Source organism: Lithobates pipiens, unplaced genomic scaffold (assembly GCF_037356315.1).
Source record: "Lithobates pipiens isolate NorthernLeopardFrog02 unplaced genomic scaffold, aLitPip1_a1.2 Scaffold_8, whole genome shotgun sequence".
Lineage (NCBI taxonomy): Eukaryota > Metazoa > Chordata > Amphibia > Anura > Ranidae > Lithobates > Lithobates pipiens.
Genome location: NW_027507903.1, coordinates 416025129 through 416038530, shown reverse-complemented (window position 1 = coordinate 416038530; position 13402 = coordinate 416025129). Strand labels below are relative to the sequence as shown.

The 13402-nt window shown below is 36.2% G+C and overlaps 1 protein-coding gene across 6 annotated transcripts in view; it reads right to left on the bottom strand.

Moving 5' to 3' along the window:
* Positions 1-13402, bottom strand: part of LOC143964452 (protocadherin gamma-C5-like) — a 568154-nt gene that overhangs the window by 466049 nt on the left and 88703 nt on the right. For 2 of the 6 annotated variants that reach the window (XM_077474228.1, XM_077474229.1), the window contains exon 1: positions 10756-13290. The exons of 3 other annotated variants lie outside the window; for them this stretch is intronic. In XM_077474228.1, the coding sequence (XP_077330354.1) occupies positions 10756-13164 (2409 nt within the window). In that variant the 5' untranslated portion in view covers positions 13165-13290. Of the gene's footprint in view, positions 1-1134; positions 3693-10755; positions 13291-13402 lie in introns of those variants that run through there. One more of the 6 variants, XM_077474231.1, reaches the window with a different exon arrangement.

The following is a 13402-nucleotide window of genomic DNA, read 5'->3' as shown; positions in this document are numbered from 1 at the left end:
TCCGGTCGCAGGACCCGTGGACTTGATCGCCGCGGGCATCCCCGCGATCGTCTCATGGAGCGGCCGAATGGAGAAGTGCCGTTGTAAACAACATTTCTCCATTCTGCCTAGCAACTAGTGACGCTGATCTCTGCTCCATGTGTTTGGAGCAGAGATCAGTGTTCACTAAATGAAAGCCCAACCCCCCCACAGTTAATAACACGCCCCTAGGAACACTTAACCCCTACACTGCCACCCACTGGTTAACCCCTTCACTGCCAGTGTCATTTACACAGGAATCACTGCATTTATATAGCAGTGATTACTGTATAAATGACAATGATCCCAAAAATGTGTCAAAAATGTCCGATGGGTCCCCCACAATGTCGCAGTCACAATAAAAATCGCTGATCGCCGCCATTACTACTAAAAAAAATAATAAAAAATTATTAATAAAAATGCTATAAAACTATCCCTATTTTGTAAACGCTATAACTTTTGCGCAAACCAATCAATAATCACTTACTGCGATTTTTTTTACCAAAAATATGTAGAAGAATACGTATCGGCCTAAACTGAGGGAAAAAAATGTTTTTTTATATATTTTTGGGGGATATTTATTATAACAAAAAGGAAAAAATAATGCGTTTTTTTCAAAATTGTCGCTATATTTTTGTTTATAACGCAAAAAATAAAAACCGCAGGGGTGATCAAATACCACCAAAAGAAAGCTCTAGTTGTGGGAAAAAAAGGACGTCAATTTTGTTTGGAAGCCACGTCGCACGACTGCGCAATTTTCAGTTAAAGCGACGCAGTGCCGAATCGCAAAAAGTGGTCTGGTCTTTGACCAGCAAATTGGTCCGGTCTGAAAGTGGTTAAAGATACTCTAGGAATTTTAGAAATATATTTTTCATCATTACACAATAGTAACCAAACACTTTCTTTGTAAACGATATTACTGTATAAAGAAGGTTTGTTGTAAATATAAAGATTTATGAATTTTCATATACATAAACAAGTGTTTGGACATTTAAAGGCCCCAACAAGTCTGCCCATACAACTGTTATTTACATATTTTAACTCAGTCAAGGTGATTTTCTATTTAATGCATTTAAAAACAAAATGTGTTTATCTGAAAGTAATAAAATGTCTTACCTGTTGGGTTCCTACTTCTGCAGTATGGTTTTCTACTATTGAATCACCTGTGTCTATGAGATTGTCTATGGGAACATTCTGGGCTGGTTTGAGATATGCAATTTCATTCTGCTTTGAGTCAAGAGTCACACACACATCATATGTGAATGGAAAAGGTAAACTTGTATCACTGATCTCAGAAGGACATCCCAAGGTGAATTGAGGGTACACATTCCTACCTACTGTTCCAAAGGTTGTGGAAATATTTGTTTTTCTACACTTATAAATGACTATAATTATCACTGTTACAATAAACAAAAGCGAAATCATAGCTATGGAAACAACAAGATAAAATGTCATATTGGATGAATCAGAATAACTTGGCTGGTGTTTTATCTCTGGTGCAATTTGCTGAAAATGATCAGCAACAACTATATTCAAGGTGACAGTAGATGACAGGGATGGAACTCCATTGTCCTTTACCATAACCACCATTTTCTGTCTAATAGAATCTGTATCTGGAAGGTTTTTTCCTACTTTGATTTCACCGTTGTGTTGACCAATTATGAATAAGGTCGGATCAGGAATTTGCAGTAAGTGATAAGAAAGCCATGCATTATGTCCAGAGTCAGCATCCACTGCTATTACTTTAGTCACTAGATAACCTTTCTCAGCAGAGTGAGGGATAAATTCAAATAATGCTGATTCCTCAGTGTCTGGTGATGGGTACAGAATTTTGGGAGTATTATCATTCTTATCAATGATACATATCCTTACTGTGACATTGCTGCTTTGTGGTGGTGATCCGCTGTCTTTAGCCATCGCCTGGAACTGAAACTCACGTAACTGTTCATAGTCAAATGATCTCTGAGCATAAATAATCCCAGATACTGAATTTATAGAAACATATGATGATACTGGAATACCTTCTATGTCATCACTAATAATCGAGTAACTAATTTTAGCATTTTCATTGATGTCATCGTCTGATGCATGAAGACTATGTATTGAGGTGCCTTGTAGATTATTTTCTTGAATACATACTATATAACTTGCCCTCCCAAAAATCGGCGGGTTATCATTTACATCTAACACAGTCAAATGAATAGTTTTGTTGGTTGAAAGTTGAGGAGAACCATTATCAAATGCTCTAATCAAAATATTGTATTCTGGTGTTCTTTCTCTGTCCAGATTTATTGAAGTTAAAAGTTTATAGTAACTGGAAGATGATAATATTAGCTTAAAGAACAAGTTGTCAGAAATTTCACATGTGACCTCGCCATTCTCCCCACTATCCAAATCTTGAACACGAATTAATGCTATAACTGTATCTGGTTGAGAGTCTTCTGGAACTGTGGATGAAAGAGATGTGATCAACATTTCAGGAGCATTGTCATTGATATCAGTAATCAGTATTGATACTTTGCAATGAGCAGCAAAGCCTCCACCATCTTTGGCTTCCACTGTGATCTCATAACTTTCAGTAACTTCATAGTCCAGATTCCCAATCAAAGTGATGTCTCCATTTACAGAATCTATAGTAAAGATATGACGTGCATTTACAGGAATATCACGAAATGAGTATGTAATTTGTGCATTAGAACCTTCATCTTCATCAACAGCATTTAACTGTAAAACAGGAAATCCAGTTGGAGCATTTTCTTTGATGCTTATTTGATAGGTGTTCTTCGTAAACTTTGGAAAGTTATCATTTACATCATGAACAATAATCTTAATAAGAGCATTCCCTGTCTTTGGAGGTACTCCACCATCCCAAGCAGTCAAAATCAGTTCATAAAGACCTTGTTTTTCTCTGTCCAGGGATTTTTCTAAAATAAGCTCCAGATCTGAAGCCACTCTTTCTTCTAGTGCAAAATAGTCATTGTTACTTAATGTATATCTTTGCACAGAATTATCTTCAAGGTCAGGATCCTGTGCACGGCCCAAACTAAGACGCACTCCAGGTAATGCAGATTCACTAATCACTATGTCAAAAACATTTTTTGAAAAACTAGGAGGATTGTCATTCACATCCTGTATTTCCACCTTAATTGTGTACAGATGTAAAGGATTTTCTATTACGGCTTCAAAGCTTATTATACAGGTCAGTTTTGTCCCACATAGTATTTCCCTGTCTATTTTTTCTGCAATATATAACTCCCCATTGTCCAGATTAACACTAAAATATTGTATTTTACCTTGTGTGATCACATGGAAATGTCTCTGTGATAATTCCTTTGCATTCAATCCCAAATCTTTTGCAATGTTTCCTATAGGAGATCCTTGTTTCAGTTCTTCAGGTATGACATAGTGAAGCTGAGCATAAATATGTTTAGATATAAAGAAAGAGAGTATAAATACTACCTGCAATGTTGGTTTCATTTTTATCTCTTTTAGCTGTCTTCTCTCTCAGGATTCTGAAATTTGACTGAAGCCAATAAAAGGACCTGATCCAACATTAATTCATTAGCAGTGGTAAAATTTGTAACTAATATCCATCCTAATACCCATGCACAAGCAAAAAGTCCAGATAAAGAGTAGAGTAGAAAATCCTGCTGTGTCTACTCTTGCAGATCTGCAATGACACTGTATTTTAAATCAGGTGTCTTTTAAAAACTGTACACTGGAGTACAATCTTAGTCCAACAGTGTCACTTAGAGTATGAATGTGGAACTGCACCAATATTCCTAACACATTACATTTCTTTAATTGCAATACCTCAATAACCACAGCTATATTATATAATATTTTACTTTTATCATGCTTCCAAAACTAAACTAATTAAACTAACTAAAACAAAATGAACCTGAACCATTTTGTAGAAAATAAAGTTGCTACTTTCTACTAATGTATTTGTATCTACTGATGTATATTTATAACATCTATAAAAAAAAGTACTCATAAACGTATGAAGTAAGCCTAAATATTGCTCTACATGACTAGCAAACAATAACCCCACTATACCCTCACTGTTAATTTGATAGGATATGTTGTAGATACAAACAGAACAAAATAACTTCATACATTACAGAATTCAAATTATTTAAAAAATGTACAGTGGGTATATAAAATGGCACATACATTTTTCAGGGACCCTAATGTCTATAACAATAAGAATCACATACCGTTTATATGTCTAAGTCTTTTCTGAGGTAGCCTGCCGCTGTATGTTTATGATGTTTCTGGAATCATAGTATTCATAGGACTTCTTTAGATGGGGTTTGTGTTTAAAGAGGAATATATCATTTATGCCTCATAGCCTTTCTGTAACTTTACAAATCTGCATCATTACATTTCTGAAGTATCACAGTGTATATATATATATATATATATATATATATATATATATATAATTTATGTATTTATTTTTCTTTAAAGTATAGTAGACTGTCAACAAATGAAGAAAAATTAATTCTAAGAAGTCCTCTAAATGTTAGTAGTACAGTGTCAGAAGTACAAAAAACATTATTTAGCATGCAGGTCAAAAATCTTGTGGTTAGCTTTAACTTATACACTGCAATGACCGACTGTCTATTTTATAGATAGACAGCAAAAAATCATATCAGAAATTAGCCGATGTGTAAGATTTTTTTTTTTCAGTTTTACTGTTTTCCTTTGCTATTCCATTGGTGGCTAATTTAGTCTAAAGTGTGTAGTAACCCTAATGCCCTGTACACACAATAGGATTTTCCGACAACAAATGTTGGATGTGAGCTTGTTGTCGGAAAGTCCAACAATGTGTATGCTCCATAGAACATCTGTTGTCGGAATTTCCGCCAACAAATGTTTGAGAGCAGGTTCCCACATTTTCCAACAACAAAACTTGTTGTTGGAAATTCCGAGCGTGTGTACATAAGTCCGACACACAAAAGTCCATGCATGCTCGGAATCAAGCAGAAGAGCTTGGCCATTAAACTTAATTTTTCGCGGCTCGTCGTACGTGTTGTGCGTCACCGTATTCTTGACGTTCAGAATTTCCGACAACATTTGTGTGACTGTGTGTATGCAAGACAAGTTTGAGCCAACATCCTTGGGAAAATATCCACAGTTTTGTTGTGTTCAGGGCATGACAATTAATTTTGCCTATATGCTCACTTTAATCCTTTTAAATATACCATTGAAAGAATTGTGTTATATCTGTTAAATCAGGCATGTCCAAAGTCCGGCCCGCGGGCCAATTGCGGCCCGCGGTCCGGTTTTGAACGGCCCGCCTGGTCTTTCTCAATTTATTGTGCTGCGGGATCAGGGCTGTCAGATCAGCCGATCCCCGGCACTGTGAGAAGCTCCGTGAGCTTCAAAACTGAAAGTAAAGTGCAGAGGATTGTGCTGTGCTCTCTGCTTCCCCCTACATGAAAATGAATGAGGAAGCTGCAAAGGTACTGTACTACAAGCTAGATTAGTGTTAAAAAGGCCTTTATTCATGTGTGTGTATGTATGTGTATGCATGTGTCTGTATTTGTGTGCATGTATGTCTGTATGTGTGTATGTATGTGTATGCATGTGTCTGTATTTGTGTGCATGTATGTCTGTATGTGTGTGTGTATGTGCACATGTGTCTGTATGTGTGTGTGCACATGTGTCTGTATGTATGTGTGTGTGCACATGTGTCTGTATGTATGTGTGTGTGCACATGTGTCTGTATGTATGTGTGTGTGCACATGTGTCTGTATGTATGTGTGTGTGCACATGTGTCTGTATGTGTGTGCATTTATGTATGTATGTCTGTGTGTGTATGTGTGTGTCTGTATATATGTCTGTATGTACGTGTGTGTGCACATGTGTCTGTATGTCTGTATGTGTGTGCATGTGTGTCTGTATGTATTTCTGTATGTGTCTGTAAGTATGTGTATGTATGTCTGTATGTATGTGTGTGTGTATGTGTGTGTGCACATGTGTCTGTATGTATGTCTGTATGTGTGTGCATATATGTCTGTATGTGTGTGCGGCGTGCATTTGTCTGTATGTGTGCCTGCATTTGTGTGCTTGTGTCTGTGTGTATGTTACTTTTAATCCGGACCCCCCTCCCCCCATTCTTATACCATCAAAACTGCTTTTGTAGGGCTTGTGTGTGATATTAGCCAGGACTGCTGCTCCTCTGAAAAGCAACCCATGCACAGATCTCTTTTCAGAGGCATTTGAATAGCGGTAAAGAGGCATTAGGTTGCCTCCTCACCACCTGTTTTAAGCCTGTAAATGCAACATCTGTGTGGCTGTGTACTGTGTGTAGGGCAGCGCATTAATTTCAATGGACTTCCCTACTCACAAAAATGCTGGGAAAGAAGTTCCCAAGCTTTTTTTTTTTTTTTTTTATTGCACTGCACCAAAAGCACCCTACATTTTCCAATGTGTGGGGTACCATTAAGAATTAACGGTGCCCCCTAAAGTGCAGAGCATTCGTCTGTGTGTTGGGAACGAGTGCGACAAAGGCAAGAGAATTCTTGTTGGGCAGTGTATTAGTGCTCGGATGGACACACTTAGACCGAATTTTCAATGGTTCGAAGAATGTCAGGCAAAATGGTCGGCCCTCAGGCATGTTCACTTCATCAAATCCGACCCACTTTGAAAAAAGTTTGGACACCCCTGTGTTAAATGAAAACCACCTGTGCTCTCTGCCTCTTCTAAACATCACTAATTATTTTCCCAGATATCTCTATGGACTACAGGCACCTCAATCCTGTCTTATAGAGAAAAGGAGAGAAGAGGTGTTCTCTATTCCTTTCATTCCTACATACCGGTAGCTTCCGTTCATTGAAAGAGCCTTTTTACCCATAGATCAGAATGTTTGTAACTACCAGAATCAACAGGTGAAAATGGAAAAAATAAAAAAAATGAAACTACCACATCTAAGGACTAGTAAATTATAATATATTACAATTTTGTTCTCATGCTTAGAAATATATTATAGAATTCTATAGTGTAGAATGAACTGTTTTACAAGAAAGTACTTCACCCTAATTTGAAATGTATAAGGACCCTTTCGCATGGGGTTGTCCATTTTGACGGACTCCGCTTGCTCAGTGGAGATCGATCCATTGATCTCTGCTAAGCAGGTGGATGACAGGTCAGACACACCTGTCAGAGCCCCGCTCTCCTCTATGGGGAGATCCTCTATGGCCATTTTGATCCGACCCCAACCGATCTGATCCACCAGACGGATGGAAAAAAGATCTCCATCCGTCTTGATTGGCAGACAGGATCGGATCGGATAGCGGCAGATGTCAGTGGGCATGTCACCGCTGACATTCATTGTTCCATAGAGGTGAATGAAGCGTCCAATCGTGTCCATCTGAAAAATGGACAGGTGGACTTGATCGGACAGCATATTTGAAAGGGGCCCAATGCACACTTTGGAACTTTAGGATGACAACTAATAACATACGAATGATGTATTTACTTCTGGTATTTGCAAAATAAAATGTGCTGTTATTGAATTACAGAAACATAAACAAACTGCCACAACATAATCATTAAAGTCTAGAATTTATTCATTTATTTTACTTGCTAATGTTTTAGTCTAAGGATATATTTACTGCTGTTCCGCGTTTCCCTGTGTTCTAATGGAAACAATAATTTGTTTGCAGTTAATAACATATTCAGGGAAAGTTTACAGATTTATAAACTGATGTTTCATATTATTTTCTTAATTTTTTTATAGAAAAATAATATTTTACAAAAAGACAGTAGCAACAGAGTGTTTGCCTGATACTATGTTTATAAAGAATTCCATTCTTTCTAATAAGAAGATGAGTGCAACTTTTGCGTCTCTGGCAAACCGAGTTATTTCACTAGGAAATATTAGAAAATGAGCAGGAAAGTGTGTGCACATACTCTTATAAATGCATATTTACATGATATTAATGTTATCAATGTGTGTTAGTATTTTATATATAAAAATTATGTATCTGCATACTACATGCACCGGCTCTGCTCTCTGATTTGCAGTGCAGTTTTGTTAAATAGGAAGGCTGAAATTCATAAGTGAAAGCTCCAAAGAATGTACAGTGCCTTGAAAAAGTAAGCATACCCCTTGAAATATTCCACATTGCGTCATGTCACAACCAAAAAAATAAATGTTATTGGGATTTTTATAGACCAACATAAAGTGCTACATAATTGTGAAGTGAAAGGAAAAGGATAAATGGTTTTCAAAATGTTTTACAAATAAATATCTTGTATACAGCCCCCTTTACTCTGATACCCCTAAGGCCTCACGTACACTGCTGCTGCTAAACGGATGTTTAAGAGCAGCTGGGCATTTTTTTCAATTGCTCCTGAACTCTCCTCTATGTTATCCTAACAGTACATGTACACAGGGTCGTTTATAGTAGTTTCTAGGCAGTTGAGTTTAGAAAACGCAAAAAAGAGTTTAGAGGCATTTCAAGCGCCAAACGCTTCTAAACACAGCTAAACGCAGTAACTCACATTTAGCCGCATTTCTTTTACAAGTGTTTTTCATTTTTGGCTATTTTGAAAATGTTTTAAATATATATGAATATATATATATATATATATATATATATATATATATATATATATATATATATATATATATATATATATATATACATATATATATATATATATATATATATATATATATATATATATATACACACAAATGCGGCAAAACACGACAAAACGTCTCTAAACACGACTAGTAAACGCAGCAAAATGGACATTTTAAACGTGGGTTACTATCTGTCAAATCATTCAGGAGAGGTTGTAAAAACATTCCTTGTATATGAAGCCTAACTAAAATCTAGGGAAACCTATTGCCTTCAGAAGTCACCTAATTAGTAAATAGAGTTCACCTATGAGTAATTTAATCTTAGTATAAATACAGCTATTCTGTGAAGCCCTCAGAGGTTTGTTTCAAGCCACTGTAAACATACTTAAGATACTGCAATAGTATAAAAAAAAACTGAAAATAGCACACATTGAGATGTTAATGGTCTATGTGTGCTATAAAGATATAGGTGGAGTTTGTTGCCAATCTGTTGAGGATGAAAATAAATATAACATGTTAATTACTGTATCCCCACACCCAACACACTAGCAAAACATTAATGAAATAATGATGGAAATCTGCACAACATGGGCCAGTAATTAAAATTTTCAGTGTTGCATGACCAGTGCGTCTTTCTGAAAAATATCAGTTTTCAGTCTCTCCAAGACCACTGCCTAAGAATTATGTTGGCCCAAATCTTTGTACAATATTGACATCATGATTGTATGTTGTAGGTACGATTCATTTTATGTGCAGTTAAAGACTAGTAATGTAATTGTTTTATGTGATGTCCAATGAAATCCATTTTTATCAGTATAATCCTTAGAATAGGTCACCAAATGCAATAGAAGGCATGGCAAAAAACCCTAGTTTATTTTGAATGTAATATATGTTACCTTTATAAACTTGATACTCCCACTTCAAATTAATAAAACCTGTACTCAACAAAGGTTAGTACTATTTCCTATATTGATCAATCTTTCACAGCTGTATGCCCAATGTAACACATTACCCTTGCTTTTTCACTCTCTATCATCTTGCCCTATACTCTGGCTCTCTCCTTTTTCCAACTCTCCCTCTACACATTCTCCTTCTTCTAGGTTACCTACATTAATATCACATGGGTAGCCATGGATCAGCCGATAATATTTTTCATGGACAATATATTTGGCTTCTTATTCTCACTTTCCATATTAACCAAGGAATCCTACAATGGAAAACGCCAATCTTGTAAGATGCCCTGTCCCTTCTATATCATCTCACTGGTAATTATATGATTTGCTTGGATTTTGTATCTTTTGTTCCTAGAAAGCTGTACCTATTCTGCTCTTATGAAAAAAAATTAATATGTATAACATTACAAGAAAAACCTGGACTGATGTGCAAAAAAACAAAAGGACAGATATACTGTATAAATAGTGTAATTGCATGCTACTGTTATTAGACTATGACTTAAATAACAGTATTCGGACATGGTAGCTCATTACAGACAACATCTAATATCTCACTGATAATAGACTGGCACTGAAGCTTATTGGAGGAGCTGCTGAAAATCACACTCCTCAAGCTTGAGGTTTGTTTGTCTACATGGGGTAGCTGGGAGAAGAAGCCTCTATCAATCATCCCTGCTAGATCTGCCACGCTATATGGCATGGTAATCATATGAGTCTCAGGGGGGCGACAGTGTGGACATGTTAGTCTAGGTGCTGGAGTCAAAACTGATGAAAAGTGTCACATGGGGTGCATGCAGAGAATAAAAATAAGTGAACATATTTCTCTGAGTACAATGGCAGAGCATGCACAATGTCAATGCTACAACCAGAGAAATGACTGCTATTGGGTTGCCACCAGCAGCTAGTTGGTGAACTGAAGACAAATGGTAGGATCGAACAGTTATGTAAAAATGTACGTGCTTGTACAAATTATAGCTGCTGCTATAAGGTATAATACCTCGTTTTACATTTAAATTTACAAAGTTTTTTTTTTTTTAGTTTAATGGCTCTCTTTAAATCTTTTGAAAGGCAAGAATTAACAGATGTTCACTCTCATAACAGGAAACATAGAAGAACTGAAAACCATTACATTAAATGCACAATAAAGAAGTGTACAATTATCAGTTAGTAAATATTTTTTACCTGGATGACAGAAGCTGCTGTAAGACTGTCCTTTGGAGGTTCAGTCGTAACTGTTAAATCATCAGTATCAATGAGGTTGTCTGTAGGAACATTCTGTACTGGCTTCAGATAAGCAATTTCATTCTGCTTTGAGTCAAGAGTCACACACACATCGTATGAGAAAGGGAAGGGTAAACTTGCATCACTGATCTCAGAGGGACATCCCAGTGTGAACTGAGGATACACATTTCTATTGAAAGTTTGAAAAGATGTTGGAGTGCTAGATTTTTTGCACTTAAAAATAACTGTTAGAATCACTGTAACCATAAACAGAAAGGAGATGGTACATATTGAGACTATTAAGTAGAAGGTTGTATTCGAAGATGTTTCAATACTACCAGGGTGTCGTCTTATTTCGGGTACAACTTGTTGAAAATTTTCTGCAACCACCAAGCTCAGTGTAACTGTGGATGACAATGAAGGTTGTCCGTTGTCCTTCACTAAAACCACAATCTTTTGGCTTAAAGAATCCATGTCTTTAAGGTCTCTTCCTATTTTTATTTCCCCTGTCCGTTGACTTATCATAAATAAGGACGGATCAGCAGCCTGTAAAAAGTGATAAGAGAGCCAGGCATTGTGTCCAGAGTCATTATCAACCGCAATCACTTTGGTCACTAGATATCCTTTCTCAGCAGAATGAGGAATAAACTCAAACAATGATTCTTCGGTGTCTTGTGATGGGTAGAGAATCTTGGGAGCATTATCATTTTTATCAATAATACAAATCTTCACAGCAGCATTACTGCTAAGAGAAGGAGACCCGCTGTCTTTAGCCATTACTTGAAACTCAAACTCCCGTAACTGTTCATAGTCAAAAGATCTCTGGGCATAAAGAACACCAGTCACTGAGTTAATTGATATATAGGAAGATACTGGAATGCCATCTATGTTACTAATGAGAATGGAATAACTGATTTTAGAATTGTCATTAATATCATGATCTGAAGCAAGAATTCTATATATTGAAATTCCTTGTGGGTTATTTTCCTGAACATAAACAATATAATTTGTTTGATCAAATATGGGCATATTATCATTCACGTCAGACACACCTAGCTGAAAGGTTATGTTGGTGGATAACTGAGGAGATCCATTATCCAGAGCTTTAATTGTTATGTTATATTGAGATGTTGTCTCTCTGTCAATGTTTTCTGTTGTCACCAATTTATAGTAACTAGCAGATGATAATATTAATTTAAAGGGTAACGTGTCAGATATTTCACAAACTACTTCTCCATTCTCACCGGTGTCCAAGTCATGAACATTAATTAATGCTATAATTGTATCTGGTGGAGAGTCCTCTGGAACTGTAGCTGAGACAGATGTGATAGTTATTTCAGGAGCGTTGTCATTGGTATCTGTAATTTGAATTGATATTTTGCATTGAGTGGCAAGTCCACCACCATCTTTAGCTTCTACAATCATCTTATATTCTTCTGTGACCTCAAAGTCAATATCTCGTATTACTTTTATGCTTCCATTTCTTGAATCTATTCTAAAAGTGTTGTGAGCAGTTTCAGGAACATTGCTGAAGGAATATGTAATTTCTGCATTGGATCCCTCATCTTTATCAGTTGCATTTAACTGCAGAACAACAAAACCTATTGGGACATTTTCAGTCAAATGAATTTCATAGGTGTCTTTATCAAATTTTGGAAAGTTATCATTTACATCAAGGATTTTGACATTAATGTAAGCAGTGCCTGTTTTAGAAGGCTGACCTCCATCTGAAGCAGTTAAAGTTAATCTATAAATACTTTGTTTTTCTCTATCCAAAGACTTTTCCAAAATGAGCTCTGGATATTTTATTCCATCAGAAGCAGTCATTTCTCCAAGTGAAAAGTATATGTTTTCATCAATTGTATATCTCTGCACAGAATTAGAACCAATATCAGGATCCTGCGCAGGTCCCAAAGAAAGGCGTACTCCAGGTAGAGCAGATTCACTGATTGCTATGTCAAAAACATCCTTTGAGAAACTTGGTGCATTGTCATTTACATCCTGAATTTCCACTTTCACTGTATACAAGTGTAAAGGATTTTCAATCACAGCTTCAAAGCTTATGAAACAGTTTAGTTTTGTTCCACATAGCCCTTCTCTGTCAATTCTATCCATAACATACAAGTCTCCATTTTCTGAATTAACTAAAAAATGTTGTGTTTTGCCTCTTAAGACAATGTGAAAATTCCGTAGTGACAATTCCTTTGCATTTAACCCTAGATCCTTTGCTATATTTCCTATAGTAGATCCCTTCTTCAATTCTTCAGGTACGGAATAATGGAGCTGAGCAAAAATATTCTTAAATGCAAAATAAATAAAACAATATAGTACCTGCCTTGTCATTGTCTTTCTTCCTCCATAGTACTGCATGGTTGGTTATTTTCTTAAAGTCTCCTTCATGCATCCAAATGGAAATGTTAATCTAAACAATTTTTCATCTTAATTTTAAGCTGAGTTATCCAATATAAAAGAGAACACTCAGAAATGTGATATGTTATGGTACACTGCAGTCTTGATCAGTGAAACTGCACTAAAAATCCAAGACTAATGAAATTTTAGATGGAATAAAAATCTTTGCAGTGCAACAGTGGCACTCAGAGTCTCTACT